Below are 20,059 nucleotides of genomic sequence, written 5' to 3'. Positions count from 1 at the left end.
CTGCTCTTGGGAACCTGCCACAGCCGGTGACCTTTTTCCCCTTCCTCTTCCTCTAGTAGCAAGGAAGGAAGACCCTCATCCTTTTTTGTATTTATTGGGCCGAAAGGACTGCATCTGATAGTGAGCGTTTTCTTTTGTGGTGCAGGGACATAAGGCAGAAATGATGACTTACCCGCGGTAGCTGTAGATACCAGGTCAGCAAGGCCGTCACCAAACAAGACACCACCTTTATACGGCAGAGACTCCATAGCCTTCTTAGAGTCAGCATCAGCATTCCATTGATGAATCCACAATGCCCTCCTAGCCGAGACTGCCATGGCATTGGCCCTTGATCCTAAAAGGCCAATATCCCTCGCAGCTTCCTTTAGGTAGGCTGCAGCGTCCCTGATATAACCCAGTGTCAAAATAATGCTATCCCTATCCAGGGAATCTATATCAGATGACAAGTTATCTGCCCACTTTTCAACAGCGCTACTCACCCATGCCGATGCAACGGCAGGTCTGAGCAGCTACGGGTACCGTAGTGACATAAATGGATTTCAATGTATTTTCCTGCTTACGATCCGCAGGATCCTTCAGGGCTGCCATGTCAGGAGACGGAAGCGCCACCTTTTTGGACAGACGAGATAGAGCTTTGTCCACAGTGGGGGTTGACTCCCACCTTTCCCTGTCCCCAGAGGGGAACGGATATGCCACCGCAATTCTCTTGGGAATCTGTAACTTTTTGTCAGGATTTTCCCAAGCCTTTTCAAAAAGCGCGTTCAGTTCATGAGAGGGAGGGAACGTTACCTCAGGTTTCTTTCCTTTAAACATACAGACCCTTGTGTCAGGAACAGCAGGGTCTTCCGTGATATGTAAAACGTCTTTTATCGCCACAAACATGTACTGAATGCTCTTAGCCAGTTTAGGATTCAATCTGGCATCACTATAGTCGACACTGGAGTCAGAGTCCGTGTCGGTATCTGTATCCGCTATATGGGTAAATTAACGCTTCTGTGACCCCGAGGAGGTCTGTACTTGTGATAATGCATCCTCCATGGATTTTCTCCATGCCCGGTTCTGAGACTCTGATTTATCTAATCTCTTATTCAATAGAGCCACATTTGCATTCAAACCACTCAATACATTTACCCAATCAGCAGTCGGCGGTGCCGATAGGGTCACTCCCACAGTCTTTTCTGTCCCCACTCCAGCCTCCTCCTGGGAAGAGCACTCAGCCTCAGACATGTCGACACACGCGTACCGACACCGACAACCACACTGGGGCTATAAGGGACAGACCCACAGCAAAGCCTGTTAGAGGAACACAGAGGGAGTTTTGTCAGCTCACATCCCAGCGCCTAGCCCGGTTCTGAAACTTTTATATTAATAAAACAGCACCAAATTACTGTGCCCCCCCCCCCACTCCCCCATTTTGCACCCTGTTACTTGTACAGCAGTGTAGGAGGTCAGGACCAGCGTCTCTGCAGCTCTGTGAAGAGAAAATGGTGCTGGTTAGAGCTGTGAGGGCTAAGCCACGCCCCGTTAATGGTGTGCTTCAGTCCCGCTTTTTTCTACATATTTATACTGGTGGGGGTCTGGTGTTAGTGCCCCAGCACCGTTTACCACTTTTGCCAGTCCATTTGTGAGGTTTATGCTGCCCAGGGCGCCCCCCCTGCGCCCTGCACCCTGTAGTGCCGCCGTGTGTGTGTGGGTACCACTGCGCGGTACCTCAAAGCCGTCACTGAAGTCTTCTGATCTTCTACTCACCCGTCTTCTGACTTCTGGCTCTGCAAGGGGGGTGATGGCGCGGCACCGGGAACGAGCATCTAGGCGTACCTAGCGATCAGACCCTCTGGAGCTAATGGTGTCCAGTAGCCTAAGAAGCAGAGCCTTGAAACTCACAGAAGTAGGTCTGCTTCTCTCCCCTCAGTCCCACGAAGCAGGGAGCCTGTTGCCAGCAGGTCTCCCTCAAAATAAAAAACCTAACATAAAGTCTTTTTCAGAGAAACTCAGGAGAGCTCCTCAGTGTGCATCCAGTCTCACTGGGCACAGAATCTAACTGGAGTCTGGAGGAGGGGCATAGAGGGAGGAGCCAGTTCACACCCATTCAAAGTCTTAAAGTGCCCATGTCTCCTGCGGATCCCGTCTATACCCCCCATGGTTCTTGAAGCATCCCCAGCATCCTCTAGGACGTATGAGAAAATACAGTATATAAGCATATTTATGTAAATATTGCAAATTAGCCCTCTTAAATATCATACGTTATGACTGTTGTTTACAGTGATTAATTTTTATGGTAAAAATTGACTAAGAAGCCACAGCTAGTGCATGACTATACGCTGTCCTGGCCAAGAGAAGATAACAGTCTAGTTATGGCTTTTGGTATCACTATGCTGCCAGGTTCCGTTTTTATAGTATTAGGCCATATTTAAGAATGAGACATAGGGCCTGATTCAGACTTGTACAATACTGCACAGCCACAAGGAAGCGGCTGTGCCATACCGTACAGTCATATGCCACTGCCAGTGGTGTAAATAGAAGCCTCCTGTCTGCTTCTGTGATCCTTTGTTACTCCTGAACACTGTGTGACCATTGGTCATCTGAGGTCTTCTTCAGGTTACTCAGATTTTCGTCTCAAGGCGCAACAATGACTTTGACAGTCCCACAAAGTGGGGGCGACAGGCCTCTGTCTTGAGGAATGAACACAATCGCCGCCCCTTCCTCGCCCCCAAATGCCCTCAGCCTGTCAATCAGACTAGGGCTTAGGGGTCACTGTGTGTGAGGACACAGGACCCGTTCTGCACATGCACAGTGTCCCCACCATCGGATTGTACGCTAACCCACTACAATCAGAATCAGCTTTATTGGCCAGGTGTACTCACGTACACTAGGAATTCTTTGTGGTACAATGCATCGCCAAGCAGCAACATGAAGGAGGAAAAACGTAGCATACATTACACATATGAGTTCATACTGCACATATGCAAGTGTACAGTAGACATATTATACATTTAAGACTAAAAAACTAAGGCTGCTTGGCAGAGCAGCACCGAGGCAGCCATCCGCGGCGCCAACTAGAACTCACACAATGCACATAATACAGAAGATTTAAGTATTACATCAAAAGATAAACCACACAGACAAAGACACAGAAAGAATAATGCATGATTGGTGTAGGCATTTTGGGTAATAACCTCCAGGGGTTGTGTATTCCACCCTCACAAGGCACCAGGTGCGGCAGCCATCTTAGGCGCACTGCGTAGGATTACCCAGGGTGGAATAGTCCACTCCTAGAAGAGAACACAAAATGGCGAGATTGTAGAGTCCTTAAGTTCAGAGTAGGGTTCCAATAAAAACATCAGGTCCACGCATTTTTCATCCCATCCACAAGCGCACCAGATAAGGCAGCCATGGGGCGTAGCATTGCAGGAAACTACCTTATAACCCTCACATTACTTGTTATTTTTCCTCTTTATAGTAATGTCCCTTACATATTATGCCACACACCGTAATGCCCGTGAGACATTATACCACACACCTTAATGCCTCTTACACAATATGCACACACCATAATGCCCGTTACACATTATGCCATAAACCGCAATGGCCCTTTTGCTTTATTCCACCCACCATAATGCCCATAACACGTTATGCAACACATTGCAATGCCTCTGACACATTATTTCTCACACCGTAATGCCGCTGACACATTATACAATTTTAGGAGCCCCTACAATACTATTAGCTGCAAATAATATATCACAAAGCTTAACACAATTTTTTCCCTCACTATATTGGAGAATTTGGATACTATTTAATATCCTAAATTTTGGGCAATTCTTTTATTATTTTGTACTCTCAGGCTATCAAATAGACCACCATGCCTGATTATAGAGATTTATTTTAACATGCTAAATAAAAGTTAAATCTTAATTTTTCAGAATCATTTCAAAAGAGTGCGCCACACACTAAGCCCTTCTTTTAGTGATAAATCCACTAGAGATTTACACTAATAACCTTCAGAGAAATATACTGTAATTTCAGCTTAGTGGCGCACCTCCAACCCAGCACCAATTAAACTCTAGGTTTCTTTAGCCTGGATAACAAACTCCTTCATTGGTTGGTTTTGCAAAATTATACCTAGAATTTTTTGTGACCTGTGCATTGTCTTTTAGACTTCATGTCTTTCCCCAAAACATTATACCCCACAGTAAGGCTTCTAATTACTTTTAAATTACCTGCTCATTGCCAGGGGTTCCATGCCCAAGGGTTCCATGCTTGTTACCAGGGTTTTCATGCTCATTGCCAGGGGTCTCATGCTCATTGTTAGGGGTGTCGTGGGAGAAGATGCAGAAGCCCGTTGCTGCCAGCGTTAGGCTTCCAGGGACATTGAGGAAGATACCGCAAGGAGGAGGATGTCGCTGAGCCTCGCCAGAGAGGTATATTAAATATCAACAGCATATTTGTTAGTATTACTGCAATACTAAACAAAATATGCTGTTGGTATTATGGGGCATATGTACTAAGCCTTGGAAAATTATAAAGTAGAGAGAGATAATTCACCAGCCAATCAGCTGCTAACTGCCATGTTTGTGATGCTATACATCCCACCACTTATAAGGTGCATACTCACATTAATAACGCCAGTATGTACCTAGAAATGCGCAAAGGACATGTCTCTCAATAAGAGCTGTCCTTTGCAATATATGTTTAAAGATGACGTTACCCACGGGTCTATGCTCCACAGTGTATCGCATTCCTCTGGGTGGGGTTCCCTGGATGAGTGGGGACCCCTTAAATCAAGGGATCCCCCCTCCAGGCACCCAAGGGCCAGGGGTGAAGCCGAGGCTGTCCCCAGCACCCCTGGTCGGTGGGTGCCGGGCTGATAGCCATGTGTGTAAAAAAAGAATATTGTTTTTTGCTGTGGAACCTCAAGTACCAGCATGCGGGGAAATAACGGGCTTGGGGGGGGAGAGTGAGAGAGAGAGAGAGAGAGAGAGAGAGAGAGAGAGAGAGAGAGAGAGAGAGAAAGAAATTAACCTGCTGCTGGAGCCGGAGCAGGAGGACGGGGGGAGAGCCGCACGTCCAGGCCCACCGCTGCTGTCAGGTGAGCAGGAAGACAGAGCTGGCGCAGGAGGACGGGGGGAGAGCCGCACGTCCAGGCCCACCGCTGCTGCTGTCAGGTGAGCAGGAAGACAGAGCCGGCGGGGGAGGACGGGGGGAGAGCCGCACACTCCGCAGGGCCACGGCAGTTGGCTGCGAGGTCAGCGGGAGCCGGCGGAGGAGGACAGGGGACAGCTGGACGGGGGAGAGCCGCACACACTGCAGGCCCTCCAACGCCAATCACCGCCGGGACCCGCCGCCTCCAGCGCCGCGTGTGGGTGATTGGACAAGCGGATCCAGCCCTGGATCCACTGTCCATTCACAGGTGCCTCGCTGACATGTGGGTGGTGTCCCTGTCAGCGACGCACTTGTTTCAGTGCCGCTTTCCTGCTCTGTTTTAATGGGCTTTTACAGCCCAGAGCTTGGCCCCGCCCCCCGCCCTGCTATCAGTGCCTCCCAAACTAATTTAAACCAGGAAAATTATTTGAATAAAATAAAGAAGATACTCACAGAATATGTGTCATAAGTATCTTCTTTTTATTATTTTAATAATTAATCACAGGGGAGGCACTGCCTCCCCTGACTGCACGTCCCTGGTCTGTCTGCTGAAAGCACGCTCCTGACAAAGCGGCACTGCTATTAGGTACCGATTATAGGGCTTTTTTTTAATGGGCTTTCACTGCCCAATGCTTGGCCCCGCCCCTCATTTACGGACCTTTCTCACTGACTGCGGGGGGCTCCAAGAACGGTGCCTCCGAAACACATTTAAAACAGTTTTTTATAGGGTAAAGTGATTAAAATAATACACAGCTTAAAGCAGATACTTATAGGGTCAAATGATTAAAATAATACACAGCCTAAAGCAGATACTTATGATACAGAATATGTGTCATAAGTATCTTCTTTGCATTATTTTAATCATTAATGGCAGGAGAGGCACTGCCTCCCCTGACAGCACGTCCCTGACTACGACTTATTACTACGTTATCATTCACAGCTCAGGAACAGGTGTACTTAGTTGTTCCAACTACTCACATACACATTTCTACTAGTTTCATTTTTGTTTCCAACTTTTTAAGAAATCTCCTATGCCGTGGGTAACTGCTTGTGACATACTGTTCTTCTGACACACTGCTTGTGCAACAGTCACCTCAACTATGGCTTCATAGCAGTGCCGGTGTTACAATGCAGGCATTTATTGGTGATTTTACTTCTAATATAATGCATGCACACACTAATAGGCCTCACTGAGCCTTTTGAGAACCCTCTTCTTTACAGGCCTCACTGAGGGGTAGACTACTAAGCCTTGGAAAGTGACAAAGTGTAGAGAGATAAACTACTAACCAATCAGCTCCTGTCATTTTTCAAACACAGCCTGTGACATTGCAGTTAGGAGCTGATTGTCTGGTACTTTATCTCTTTCTAATTTATCACTCTCCAAAGCTTAGTGGGCGGGATGTACTAATGTACATCCTCCACACTGAAAGCTCTCTGCTCTCACTGCTGTACAAATGGTTGATGGTCACCCAACTAAATTGCTACATTGTCATGGGCTACTTTCGTTTTTTCCTAAAGGGGGTTATCCCAAACTTGAATATCATTTAACCATGCATGAAAACCCCCCAAAACTTGTGTACTGTACCTAATGAACTGCTTTCACAGGGGAAGTCAGTGCTTAGAAAAATGACTCATCTGAATATTTTTCAAGGGGGGAAATCCAACCATGTCTGTCTGTAACTTGAAATTGGAAGGATTTTCCTAAAAGTGTCATTTTACATCCATAATAGCAACAGGCATTCAATCACTTACTATGCGTCAAATCATCGTAATGTTAAACTAAACAGATACCCCTGAAAATGTGGTGTTCTAATGTAAAGGTCCAGATGTACTAAAGGCCCATACACACTTGCCAATAAAATGAGCGACGTCGCTCATTTTATCGGCAAGTGTGTATGCCGCCAGCGACGACCGATGTGCGGCCCCAGGGGTCGGCAACAATCGTCACTATCTGCAGTGCATGCATGCTCTATCTGGACAGTCGTCCAGGAGCTGCATGCACGGCCGGCGGAGGCGTGACGTCACTGAGCGATATGAGTGGTCATATCGCTCAGTGTGTACAGGCGGCCGCCGACCGACCGGCCCGGGAGGGGGAAACACTAGACGATGAGCTCACAGAGTGACATCGTCTAATGTGTATGGACCTTAAGCCTTGAAAAGTGATATAGTGGATAGTGATAAGCTACCAACCAACCAGCTCCTATCATTTTTTCAAATAGGGCCTGTGTCATGGCAGTTAGGAGCTGATTGGCTAGCACTTTATCACTCACTATTTTATCACATTTTGAGGCTTAGTACATCAGGCCGAAAGTGTGATAAAAAAAAACTATTTAATTATATTTCTGATGTAAGCATTTTGCAAATGATGTTATTGTAAATTAATTGATTGTATTTTCTATTGTGACATCTTGAACAAAACTTTACGCTGCAAATGCACACCGATGATGGTGAGTTGGACCAAACCAAGTGTACAGATAGGGGTGGGTGGGGCCCTGCAAACTGCAGAAAACTAGGCATTCACTTAAATATACATATAATGCTGGAGCACATGCGCCTGATTTCCGCCCAACTCAGCATCAGTTTTGGGATCTCCTGAATGTACAATTACAATTCCTTTCTTACTGGCCTAGCCCTAACCAGACTTTCACCTCTGCAATCTATTTTGAATGCAGAATGTTCGGTAGTGTTGCTTTGACCAGGGCCGTAACTAGGGGGGAGGGGGGGCCTAGGGGGTCACACGCCCCGAGCGCTGGAATGAGGGGGCGCTAGGGAGGCTGTTTTCGGAGCCAAGATTATCTGAGGTTACCGCGTGCTGTGCCTGCAGACGCCAACAAACAGCAGCTGTCAATACCTGACAGCCTATCGGGTGCCGGCTCCATGGACGCGTTCGGATTCTGGTTGCCACGTCGATGCGTGATGTCACACGCATCACGCATCGACGGAGGAGAGGGAGAGAGGACGGACTGGAGAGAGGAGTCTGGCTGGCGGGGTTGAACCCATGCGCATAGAGCGCGGGACTGATAAGGGCACGCTGGCTGCAATCAGTGACAGTGAAAGAGCCACTGTCACTCACGCTGCAGCATTCCGCACTGGATTCTAAAGGCTCCTCTGACAGGGGAGCTTTCACGGAGACTGTATGTCTCTGGCAGCCCTGAGCACACAGCCCTCCCCCATGCCTGGGAACACAGTGCAGCGTCAACTCTGAACGAGAGGGAGATGGAGCGGACCTGTGACAGACAGACAGGAGATTTAGAAGGTATATATCTCTGTCTGGCAGACAGCTCCCCCTGTACAACGTGTGTGTATGTGTGTGTGTCAGTATGCATCTGGTCCCTATACAATGTGTGTGTGTGTGTCAGTGTGCATGTGGTCCCTATACAGTGTGTGTCAGTGTGCATGTGGTCCCTATACAGTGTGTGTGTGTCAGTGTGCCTCTGGTCTCTATATAGTGTGTGTGTGTGTCAGTGTGCATCTTGTCCCTATACAATGTGTGTGTGTGTGTCAGTGTTCATCTGGTCCCTATACAGTGAGTGTCAGTGTGTATCTGGTCCCTATACAGTGTGTGTGTTTCAGTGTGCATCTGGTCCCTATGCAGTGTGTGTGTGTGTCAGTGTGCATCTGATCCCTATACAGTGAGTGTCAGTGTGTATCTGGTCCCTATACAGTGTGTGTGTTTCAGTGTGCATCTGGTCCCTATGCAGTGTGTGTGTGTGTCAGTGTGCATCTGATCCCTATACAGTGTGTATGTGTGTGTCAGTGTGCATCTGGTCCCTATACATTTAGTGTGTGTGTGTGTGTGTCAGTGTGCTTCTGGTCCCTATACCGTGTGTGTGTGTGTGTGTGTCAATGTGCTCATATACAATCTGTTTTCTCTATCGTCCTAGTGGATGCTGGGGTTCCTGAAAGGACCATGGGGAATAGCGGCTCCGCAGGAGACAGGGCACAAAAGTAAAGCTTTCCGATCAGGTGGTGTGCACTGGCTCCTCCCCCTATGACCCTCCTCCAAGCCAGTTAGATTTTTGTGCCCGGCCGAGAAGGGTGCAATCTAGGTGGCTCTCCTAAAGAGCTGCTTAGAAAAGTTTAGCTTAGGTTTTTTATTTTACAGTGAGTCCTGCTGGCAACAGGATCACTGCAACGAGGGACTTAGGGGAGAAGAAGTGAACTCACCTGCGTGCAGGATGGATTGGCTTCTTGGCTACTGGACATCAGCTCCAGAGGGACGATCACAGGTACAGCCTGGATGGTCACCGGAGCCTTGCCGCCGGCCCCCTTGCAGATGCTGAAGTAAGAAGAGGTCCAGAATCGGCGGCAGAAGACTCTTCAGTCTTCTAAAGGTAGCGCACAGCACTGCAGCTGTGCGCCATTTTCCTCTCAGCACACTTCACACGGCAGTCACTGAGGGTGCAGGGCGCTGGGAGGGGGGCGCCCTGGGAGGCAAATGAATACCTATTTTGGCTAAAAATACCTCACATATAGCCTCCGGAGGCTATATGGAGATATTTAACCCCTGCCAGAATCCGTTAAGAGCGGGAGACGAGGCCGCCGAAAAAGGGGCGGGGCCTATCTCCTCAGCACACAGCGCCATTTTCCCTCACAGAAAGGCTGGAGGGAAGGCTCCCAGGCTCTCCCCTGCACTGCACTACAGAAACAGGGTTAAAACAGAGAGGGGGGGCACTAAATTGGCGTTAGAAATATATAAAAAAGATGCTATAAGGGAAAACACTTATATAAGGTTGTCCCTATACAATTATAGCGTTTTTGGTGTGTGCTGGTAAACTCTCCCTCTGTCTCTCCAAAGGGCTAGTGGGTCCTGTCCTCTATCAGAGCATTCCCTGTGTGTGTGCTGTGTGTCGGTACGTGTGTGTCGACATGTATGAGGACGATGTTGGTGAGGAGGCGGAGCAATTGCCTGTAATGGTGATGTCACTCTCTAGGGAGTCGACACCGGAATGGATGGCTTATTTAGGGAATTACGTGATAATGTCAACACGCTGCAAGGTCGGTTGACGACATGAGACGGCCGACAAACAATTAGTACCGGTCCAGACGTCTCAAAAACACCGTCAGGGGTTTTAAAACGCCCGTTTACTTTAGTCGGTCGACACAGACACAGACAGGGACACTGAATCCAGTGTCGACGGTGAATAAACAAACGTATTCCTTATTAGGGCCACACGTTAAAGGCAATGAAGGAGGTGTTACATATTTCTGATACTACAAGTACCACAAAAGAGGGTATTATGTGGGATGTGAAAAAACTACCGTAGTTTTTCCTGAATCAGATAAATTAAATAAAGTGTGTGATGATGCGTGGGTTCCCCCCGATAGAAAATTAGGGGCGGTATACCCTTTCCCGCCAGAAGTTAGGGCGCGTTGGGAAACACCCCTTAGGGTGGATAAGGCGCTCACACGCTTATCAAAACAAGTGGCGGTACCGTCTATAGATAGGGCCGTCCTCAAGGACCAGCTGACAGGAGGCTGGAAAATATCATAAAAAGTATATACACACATACTGGTGTTATACTGCGACCAGCGATCGCCTCAGCCTGGATGTGCAAAGCTGGGGTGGCTTGGTCGGATTCCCTGACTAAAAATATTGATACCCTTGACAGGGACAGTATTTTATTGACTATAGAGCATTTAAAGGATGCATTTCTATATATGCGAGATGCACAGAGGGATATTTGCACTCTGGCATCAAGAGTAAATGCGATGTCCATATCTGCCAGAAGATGTTATGGACACGACAGTGGTCAGGTGATGCAGATTCCAAACGGCACAAAGGTGTATTGCCGTATAAAGGAAGAGGAGTTATTTGGGGTCGGTCCATCGGACCTGGTGGCCACGGCAACTGCTGGAAAATCCGCCGTTTTTACCCTAAGTCACATCTCTGCAGAAAAAGACACCGTCTTTTCAGCCTCAGTCCTTTCGTCCCTATAAGATCATATCTGCCCAGGGATAGAGGAAAGGGAAGAAGACTGCAGCAGGCAGCCCATTCCCAGGAACAGAAGCGTTCCACCGCTTCTGACAAGTTCTCAGCATGGCGCTGAGACCGTACAGGACCCCTGGATCCTACAAGTAGTATCCCAGGGGTACAGATTGGAATGTCGAGACGTTTCCCCTTCGCAGGCTCCTGAAGTCTGCTTTACCAAGGTCTCCCTCCGACAAGGAGGCAGTATGGGAAAAAATTCACAAGCTGTATTCCCAGCAGGTGATAATTAAATTACCCCTCCTACTACAAGAAAAGGGGTATTATTCCACACTATATTGTGGTACTGAAGCCAGAAGGCTAGGTGAGACTTATTCTAAAAAAATTTTTAAACACTTACAAAGGTTCAAATCAAGATGGAGTCACTCAGAGCAGTGATAACGAACCAGGAAGAAGGGGTCTATATAGTGTCCCGGGACATCAGGGATGCTTACCTCTATGTCCCAAATTTGCCCTTCTCACTAAGGGTACCTCAGGTTCGTGGTGCAGAACTGTCACTATCAGTTTCAGACGCTGCCGTTTGGATTGTCCACGGCACCCCGGGTCTTTACCAAGGTAATGGCCGAAATGATGATTCTTCTTCGAAGAAAAGGCGTCTTAATTATCCCTTACTTGGACGATCTCCTGATAAGGGCATAGTCCAGGGAACAGTTGGAGGTCGGAGTAGCACTATCTCGGATACTGCTACAACAGCACGGGTGGATTCTAAATATTCCAAAATCGCAGCTGATCCCGACGACACGTCTGCTGTGCCTAGGGATGATTCTGGACACAGTCCAGAAAAAAGGTGTTTCTCCCGGAAAGCCAGGGAGTTATCCGAGCTAGTCAGGAACCTCCTAAAAACAGTGCATCATTGCACAAGGGTCCTGTTAAAAATGGTGGCTTCCTACGAAGCAATTCCATTCGGCAGATTTCACGCAAGAACTTTTCAGTGGGATCTGCTGGACAAATGGTCCGGATCGCATCTTCAGATGCATCAGCGGATAACCCTATATCCAAGGACAAGGGTGTCTCTCCTGTGGTGGTTATAGAGTGCTCATCTTCTAGAGGGCCGCAGATTCGGCATTCAGGATTGGATGCTGGTGACCACGGAGCCCAGCCCGAGAGGCTGGGGAGCAGTCACACAAGGAAAAAATTTCCAGGGAGTGTGATCAAGTCTGGAGACTTTTCTCCACATAAATATACTGGAGCTAAGGGTAAATTTATAATGCTCTAAGCTTAGCAAGACCTCTGCTTCAAGGTCAGCCGGTATTGATCCAGTGGGAAAAACATCACGGCAGTCGCCCACGTAAACAGACAGGGCGACACAAGAAGCAGGAGGGCAATGGCAAAAACTGCAAGGACTTTTCGCTGGGCGGAAAATCATGTGATAGCACTGTCAGCAGTGTTTCATCCCGGGAATGGAAACTGGGAAGCAGACTTCCTCAGCAGGCACGACCTCCACCCGGGAGAGTGGAAACTTCATCGGGAAGTTTTTTCCACATGATTGTAAACCGTTGGGAAATACCAAAGGTGGACATGATGGCGTCCCGTCTGAACAAAAAACGGGACAGGTATTGCGCCAGGTCAAGAGACCCTCAGGCAATAGCTGTGGACGTTCTGGTAACACCGTGGGTGTACCAGTCGGTGTATGTGTTCCCTCCTCTGCTTCTCATACCTAAGGTGCTGAGAATTATAAGACGTAGAGGAGTAAGAACTATACTCATGGCTCCGGATTGGCCAAGAAGGACTTGGTACCCGGAACTTCAAGAGATGCTTACAGAGGTCTTATGGCCTCTGCCGCTAAGAAGGGACTTGCTTCAGCAAGTACCATGTCTGTTCCAAGACTTACCGCAGCTGCGTTTGTCGGCATGGCGGTGGAAAGCCGGATCCTAAGGGAAAAAGGCATTCCGGAAGAGGTCATTCCTACCCTGGTCAAAGCCAGAAAGGAGGTGACCGCACAACATTATCACCACATGTGGCGAAAATATGTTGCGTGGTGTGAGGCCAGGAAGGCCCCACAAAGAAATTTCAACTCGGTCGTTTCCTGCATTTCCTGCAAACAGGAGTGTCTATGGGCCTCAAATTGGGGTCCATTAAGGTTCAAATTTCGGCCCTGTCGATTTTCTTCCAGAAAGAATTGGCTTCAGTTCCTGAAGTCCAGAAGTTTGTCAAGGGAGTATTGCATATACAACCCCCTTTTGTGCCTCCAGTGGCACTGTGGGATCTCAACGTAGTTCTGGGATTCCTCAAATCACATTGGTTTAAAACCAGTCAAATCTGTGGATTTGAAGCATCTCACATGAAAAGTGACCATGCTCTTGGCCCTGGCCTGGACCAGGCGAGTGTCAAATTGGTGGTTTTTTCTCAAAAAAGCCCATATCTGTTTGTCCATTCGGACAGGGCAGAGCTGCGGACTCGTCCCCAGTTCTCTCCCTAAGGTGGTGTCAGTGTTTCACCTGAACCAGCTTATTGTGGTGCCTTGCACCTACTAGGGACTTGGAGGACTCCAAGTTGCTAGATGTTGTCAGGGCCCTGAAAATATGTTCCAGGACGGCTGGAGTCAGGAAAACTGACTTGCTGTTATCCTGTATGCACCCAACAAACTGGGTGCTCTTGCTTCTAAGCAGACTATTGCTAGTTGGATGTGTAATACAATTCAGCTTGCACATTCTGTGGCAGGCCTGCCACAGCCAAAATATGTAAATGCCCATTCCACAAGGAAGGTGGGCTCATCTTGGGCGGCTGCCCGAGGGGTCTCGGCTTTACAACTTTGCCGAGCAGCTACTTGGTCAGGGGCAAACACGTTTGCTAAATTCTACAAATTTGATACCCTGGCTAAGGAGGACCTGGAGTTCTCTCATTCGGTGCTGCAGAGTCATCCGCACTCTCCCGCCCGTTTGGGAGCTTTGGTATAATCCCCATGGTCCTTTCAGGAACCCCAGCATCCACTAGGACGATAGAGAAAATAAGAATTTACTTACCGATAATTCTATTTCTCGGAGTCCGTAGTGGATGCTGGGCGCCCATCCCAAGTGCGGATTATCTGCAATACTTGTACATAGTTACAAAAATCGGGTTATTATTGTTGTGAGCCATCTTTTCAGAGGCTCCGCTGTTATCATACTGTTAACTGGGTTTAGATCACAAGTTGTACGGTGTGATTGGTGTGGCTGGTATGAGTCTTACCCGGGATTCAAAATTCCTCCCTTATTGTGTACGCTCGTCCGGGCACAGTACCTAACTGGCTTGGAGGAGGGTCATAGGGGGAGGAGCCAGTGCACACCACCTGATCGGAAAGCTTTACTTTTGTGCCCTGTCTCCTGCGGAGCCGCTATTCCCCATGGTCCTTTCAGGAACCCCAGCATCCACTACGGACTCAGAGAAATAGAATTATCGGTAAGTAAATTCTTATTTTTGTGTCAGTGTGCTCCTGGTTTGTGTGTGGGTGTCAGTGTTCCCCTGGGACCTGCACTATATGTGTGTCAGTGTGCCCCCTATACAATCTATGTAATGGGTATATTATATATATATATATATATATATATATATATATATATTTATATTTCTCTGACGTCCTAGTGGATGCTGGGACTCCGTCAGGACCATGGGGATTAGCGGCTCTGCAGGAGACAGGGCACAAAAATAAAGCTTTAGGATCAGGTGGTGTGCACTGGCTCCTCCCCCTATGACCCTCCTCCAAGCCTCAGTTAGGTTTTTGTGCCCGTCCGAGCAGGGTGCAATCTAGGTGGCTCTCCTAAAGAGCTGCTTAGAAAAAGTTTTTAGGTTTTTTATTTTACAGTGAGTCCTGCTGGCAACAGGCTCACTGCAACGAGGGACTTAGGGGAGAAGAAGTGAACTCACCTGCGTGCAGGATGGATTGGCTTCTTAGGCTACTGGACACCATTAGCTCCAGAGGGATCGAACACAGGCCCAGCCATGGAGTCCGGTCCCGGAGCCGCGCCGCCGACCCCCTTGCAGATGCCGAAAAGTGAAGAGGTCCAGAAACCGGCGGCAGAAGACTTTTCAGTCTTCATGAGGTAGCGCACAGCACTGCAGCTGTGCGCCATTGTTGTCACACACTTCACACCAGCGGTCACGGAGGGTGCAGGGCGCTGCGGGGGGCGCCCTGGGCAGCAATGAGAATACCTTGTTCTGGCTAAAAAATACATCACATATAGCCCCTGGGGCTATATGGATGTATTTAACCCCTGCCAGGTCTCACAAACACCGGAGAAGAGCCCGCCGAAATAGGGGGCGGGGCCTATCTCCTCAGCACACAGCGCCATTTTCCTGCTCAGCTCCGCTGCGAGGAAGGCTCCCAGGACTCTCCCCTGCACTGCACTACAGAAACAGGGTAAAACAGAGAGGGGGGGGCACTTTTTTGGCGTTTTTTGATATATTAAGCTGCTATAAGGGAGACAACACTTCTATAGGGTTGTTCCTATATATTTATAGCGCTTGGGTGTGTGCTGGCAAACTCTCCCTCTGTCTCCCCAAAGGGCTAGTGGGGTCCTGTCTTCGATAAGAGCATTCCCTGTGTGTCTGCTGTGTGTCTGTACGTGTGTGTCGACATGTATGAGGACGATGTTGGTGTGGAGGCGGAGCAATTGCCGGTAATGGTGATGTCACCCCCTAGGGAGTCGACACCGGAATGGATGGCTTTGTTTATGGAATTACGTGATAATGTCAGCACATTACAAAAATCAGTTGACGACATGAGACGGCCGGCAAACCAGTTAGTACCTGTACAGGCGTCTCAGACACCGTCAGGGGCTGTAAAACGCCCTTTACCTCAGTCGGTCGACACAGACCCAGACACGGACACCGAATCTAGTGTCGACGGTGAAGAAACAAACGTATTTTCCAGTAGGGCCACACGTTATATGATCACGGCAATGAAGGAGGCTTTGCATATCTCTGATACTGCATGTACCACAAAAAGGGGTATTATGTGGGGTCTGAAAAAACTACCTGTAGTTTCTCTGACGTCCTAGTGGATGCTGGGACTCCGTAAGGACCATGGGGATTAGCGGCTCCGCAGGAGACAGGGCACAAAATAAAAGCTTAAGGATCAGGTGGTGTGCACTGGCTCCTCCCCCTATGACCCTCCTCCAAGCCTCAGTTAGATTTTTGTGCCCGGCCGAGAAGGGTGCAATCTAGGTGGCTCTCCTGAGCTGCTTAGAATAAAAGTTTAGTTTATGTTTTTTTATTTTCAGTGAGTCCTGCTGGCAACAGGCTCACTGCATCGTGGGACTAAGGGGAGAAGAAACGGACTCACCTGAGTGCAGAGTGGATCGGGTTTCTTAGGCTACTGGACATTAGCTCCAGAGGGACGATCACAGGTTCAGCCTGGATGGGTCACCGGAGCCGCGCCGCCGTCCCCCTTACAGAGCCAGAAGAGACGAAGAGGTCCGGTGAAATCGGCGGCAGAAGACATCCTGTCTTCAGACTAAGGTAGCGCACAGCACCGCAGCTGTGCGCCATTGCTCTCAGCACACTTCACACTCCGGTCACTGAGGGTGCAGGGCGCTGGGGGGGGGGAGCGCCCTGAGACGCAATATAACAGTATATACCTTAGGTGGCAAAAAGAATACATCACATATAGCTCCTGGGCTATATGGATGTATTTTAACCCCTGCCATTTTTACACAAAAAAGCGGGAGATAAGGACGTCGTGAAGGGGCGGAGCCTATCTCCTCAGCACACAAGCGCCATTTTCCCTCACAGCTCCGCTGGAAGGACGGCTCCCTGACTCTCCCCTGCAGTCCTGCTTCAGAATCAGGGTAAAAAAGAGAAGGGGGGGCATTTTTGGCAGCAAATAACGATAATAACAGCAGCTATAAGGGAATAACACTTATATAAGGTTATCCCTGTATATATATATATATATATATATATATATATATATATATATATAGCGCTGGGTGTGTGCTGGCAGACTCTCCCTCTGTCTCTCCAAAGGGCTAAGTGGGGTCCTGTCCTCTATCAGAGCATTCCCGGTGTGTGTGCTGTGTGTCGGTACGCGTGTGTCGACATGTATGAGGAGTAAAATGATGTGGAGGCGGAGCAGTTGCCTGTGTTGGTGATGTCACCCCCTAGGGAGTCGACACCTGACTGGATGATTGTATTTAAACAATTAAGTGATAATGTCAGCAATTTGCAAAAAACTGTTGACAACATGAGACAGCCGGCAAATCAATTAGTGCCTGTCCAGGCGTCTCAGACACCGTCAGGGGCGCTAAAACGCCCGTTACCTCAGTGGGTCGACACAGACCCTGACACAGATACTGAGTCTAGTGTCGACGGTGACGAGACAAACGTAATGTCCAGTAGGGCCACACGTTACATGATCACGGCAATGAAAGAGGCATTGAACCTTTCTGACACTACAAGTACCACAAAGAAGGGTATTATGTGGGGTGTGAAAAAACTACCAATAGTTTTTCCTGAGTCAGGAAATAAATGAGGTGTGTGATAAAGCGTGGGTTTCCCCCGATAAAAAACAGCTAATTTCTAAAAAATTATTAGCATTATATCCCTTCCCGCCAGAGGTTAGGGCGCGTTGGGAAACACCCCCTAGGTTAGATAAGGCGCTCACACGTTTATCTAAACAAGTAGCGTTACCGTCTCCTGATACGGCCACCCTCAAAGAACCAGCTGATAGAAGGCTGGAAAATATCCTAAAAAGTATATACACACATACTGGTGTTATACTGCGACCAGCAATCGCCTCAGCCTGGATGTGCAGTGCTGGAGTCGCATGGTCGGATTCCCTGACTGAGAATATTGATACCCTGGATAGGGACAATATTTTGTTAACTATAGAACATTTAAAGGATGCATTACTATATATGCGTGATGCACAGAGGGATATTTGCACCCTGGCATCAAGAGTAAGTGCTATGTCCATCTCTGCCAGAAGAGCGTTATGGACGCGACAGTGGTCAGGGGATGCGGATTCCAAACGGCACATGGAAGTATTGCCGTATAAAGGGGAGGAGTTATTTGGGGCTGGTCTATCGGACCTGGTGGCCACGGCAACGGCTGGAAAATCCACCTTTTTACCCCAGGTCACTTCACATCAGCAGAAAAAGACACCGTCTTTTCAAACTCAGTCCTTTCGTTCCCATAAGTACAAGCGAGCAAAAGGCCACTCCTTTCTGCCCCGGGGCAGAGGAAGAGGAAAAAGACTGCACCATGCAGCCGCTTCCCAGGAGCAGAAGCCCTCCCCTGCTTCTGCCAAGTCTTCAGCATGACGCTGGGGCTTTACAAGGAGACTCAGATATGGTGGGGGCCCGTCTCAAGAATTTCAACGCGCAGTGGGCTCACTCGCAAGTGGATCCCTGGATTCTACAGGTAGTATCGCAGGGGTACAAACTGGAATTCGAGGCGTTTCCCCCTCGTCGGTTCCTGAAGTCTGCTTTACCAAAGTCTCCCTCCGACAGGGAGGCAGTTTTGGAAGCCATTCACAAGCTGTATTCCCAGCAGGTGATAATCAAGGTACCCCTCCTGCAACAAGGAAAGGGGTATTATTCCACGCTGTTTGTGGTACCGAAGCCGGACGGCTCGGTGAGACCAATTTTAAATCTGAAATCCTTGAACACTTACATAAAAAGGTTCAAATTCAAGATGGAGTCACTCAGAGCAGTGATAGCGAACCTGGAAGAAGGGGACTATATGGTGTCTCTGGACATCAAAGATGCTTATCTCCACGTCCCAATATACCCTTCTCACCAAGGGTACCTCAGGTTTGTAGTACAAAACTGTCATTATCAGTTTCAGACGCTGCCGTTTGGATTGTCCACGGCACCTCGGGTCTTTACCAAGGTAATGGCCGAAATGATGATTCTTCTACGAAGAAAAGGCATTTTAATTATCCCTTACTTGGACGATCTCCTGATAAGGGCAAGATCCAGGGAACAGTTAGAAGTCGGAGTAGCACTATCTCAGGTAGTGTTACGTCAGCACGGGTGGATTCTAAATATTCCAAAATCGCAGCTGATTCCAACGACACGTCTACTATTCCTAGGAATGATTCTGGACACAGTCCAGAAGAAGGTGTTTCTCCCGGAGGAGAAGGCCAGGGAGTTATCCGAGCTAGTCAGGAACCTCCTAAAACCAGGCCAGGTCTCAGTGCATCAGTGCACGAGGGTCCTGGGAAAAATGGTGGCTTCTTACGAAGCGATTCCATTCGGAAGATTCCATGCAAGAACGTTTCAGTGGGATCTACTGGACAAATGGTCCGGATCGCATCTGCAGATGCATCAGCGGATAACCCTGTCGCCAAGGACAAGGGTGTCTCTCCCGTGGTGGCTGCAGAGTGCTCATCTACTAGAGGGCCGCAGATTTGGCATTCAGGATTGGATCCTGGTAACCACGGATGCCAGCCTGAGAGGCTGGGGAGCAGTCACACAGGGAAGGAATTTCCAGGGCTTGTGGTCAAGCATGGAAACATCTCTTCATATAAACATTCTGGAACTAAGGGCCATTTACAATGCCCTAAGTCAAGCAAAACCTCTGCTTCAGGGTCGGGCGGTGTTGATCCAATCGGACAACATCACGTCAGTCGCCCACGTAAACAGACAGGGCGGCACGAGAAGCAGGAGGGCAATGGCAGAAGCTGCAAGGATTCTTCGCTGGGCGGAAAATCATGTGATAGCACTGTCAGCAGTGTTCATTCCGGGAGTGGACAACTGGGAAGCAGACTTCCTCAGCAGACACGACCTTCACCCGGGAGAGTGGGGACTTCACCCAGAAGTCTTCCACCTGATTGTAAACCGTTGGGAAAAACCAAAGGTGGACATGATGGCGTCACGTCTAAACAAAAAACTGGACAGATATTGCGCCAGGTCAAGGGACCCTCAGGCAATAGCAGTGGACGCTCTGGTAACGCCGTGGGTGTACCAGTCAGTGTATGTGTTCCCTCCTCTCCCTCTCATACCAAAA

The 20,059-nt window shown here is 48.6% G+C and overlaps 1 protein-coding gene across 3 annotated transcripts in view; it reads left to right on the top strand.

Moving 5' to 3' along the window:
* The first annotated feature begins 8,050 nt into the window (after nucleotides 1–8,050).
* Nucleotides 8,051–20,059, top strand: part of PLEKHA2 (pleckstrin homology domain containing A2) — a 251,324-nt gene continuing 239,315 nt past the window's right edge. For 2 of the 3 annotated variants that reach the window (XM_063931609.1, XM_063931606.1), the window contains exon 1: nucleotides 8,051–8,398. In XM_063931609.1, the coding sequence (XP_063787679.1) occupies nucleotides 8,359–8,398 (40 nt within the window). In that variant the 5' untranslated portion in view covers nucleotides 8,051–8,358. The remainder of the gene's footprint in view (nucleotides 8,399–20,059) is intronic. The other variant, XM_063931607.1, reaches the window with a different exon arrangement.

The sequence above is a fragment of the Pseudophryne corroboree genome, chromosome 6 (genome assembly GCF_028390025.1).
Source record: "Pseudophryne corroboree isolate aPseCor3 chromosome 6, aPseCor3.hap2, whole genome shotgun sequence".
In the NCBI taxonomy this organism is placed as follows: Eukaryota; Metazoa; Chordata; class Amphibia; order Anura; family Myobatrachidae; genus Pseudophryne; species Pseudophryne corroboree.
The sequence above is the reverse complement of the archived record's forward strand: the minus strand, read 5'-3'. Positions and strand labels throughout refer to the sequence as shown.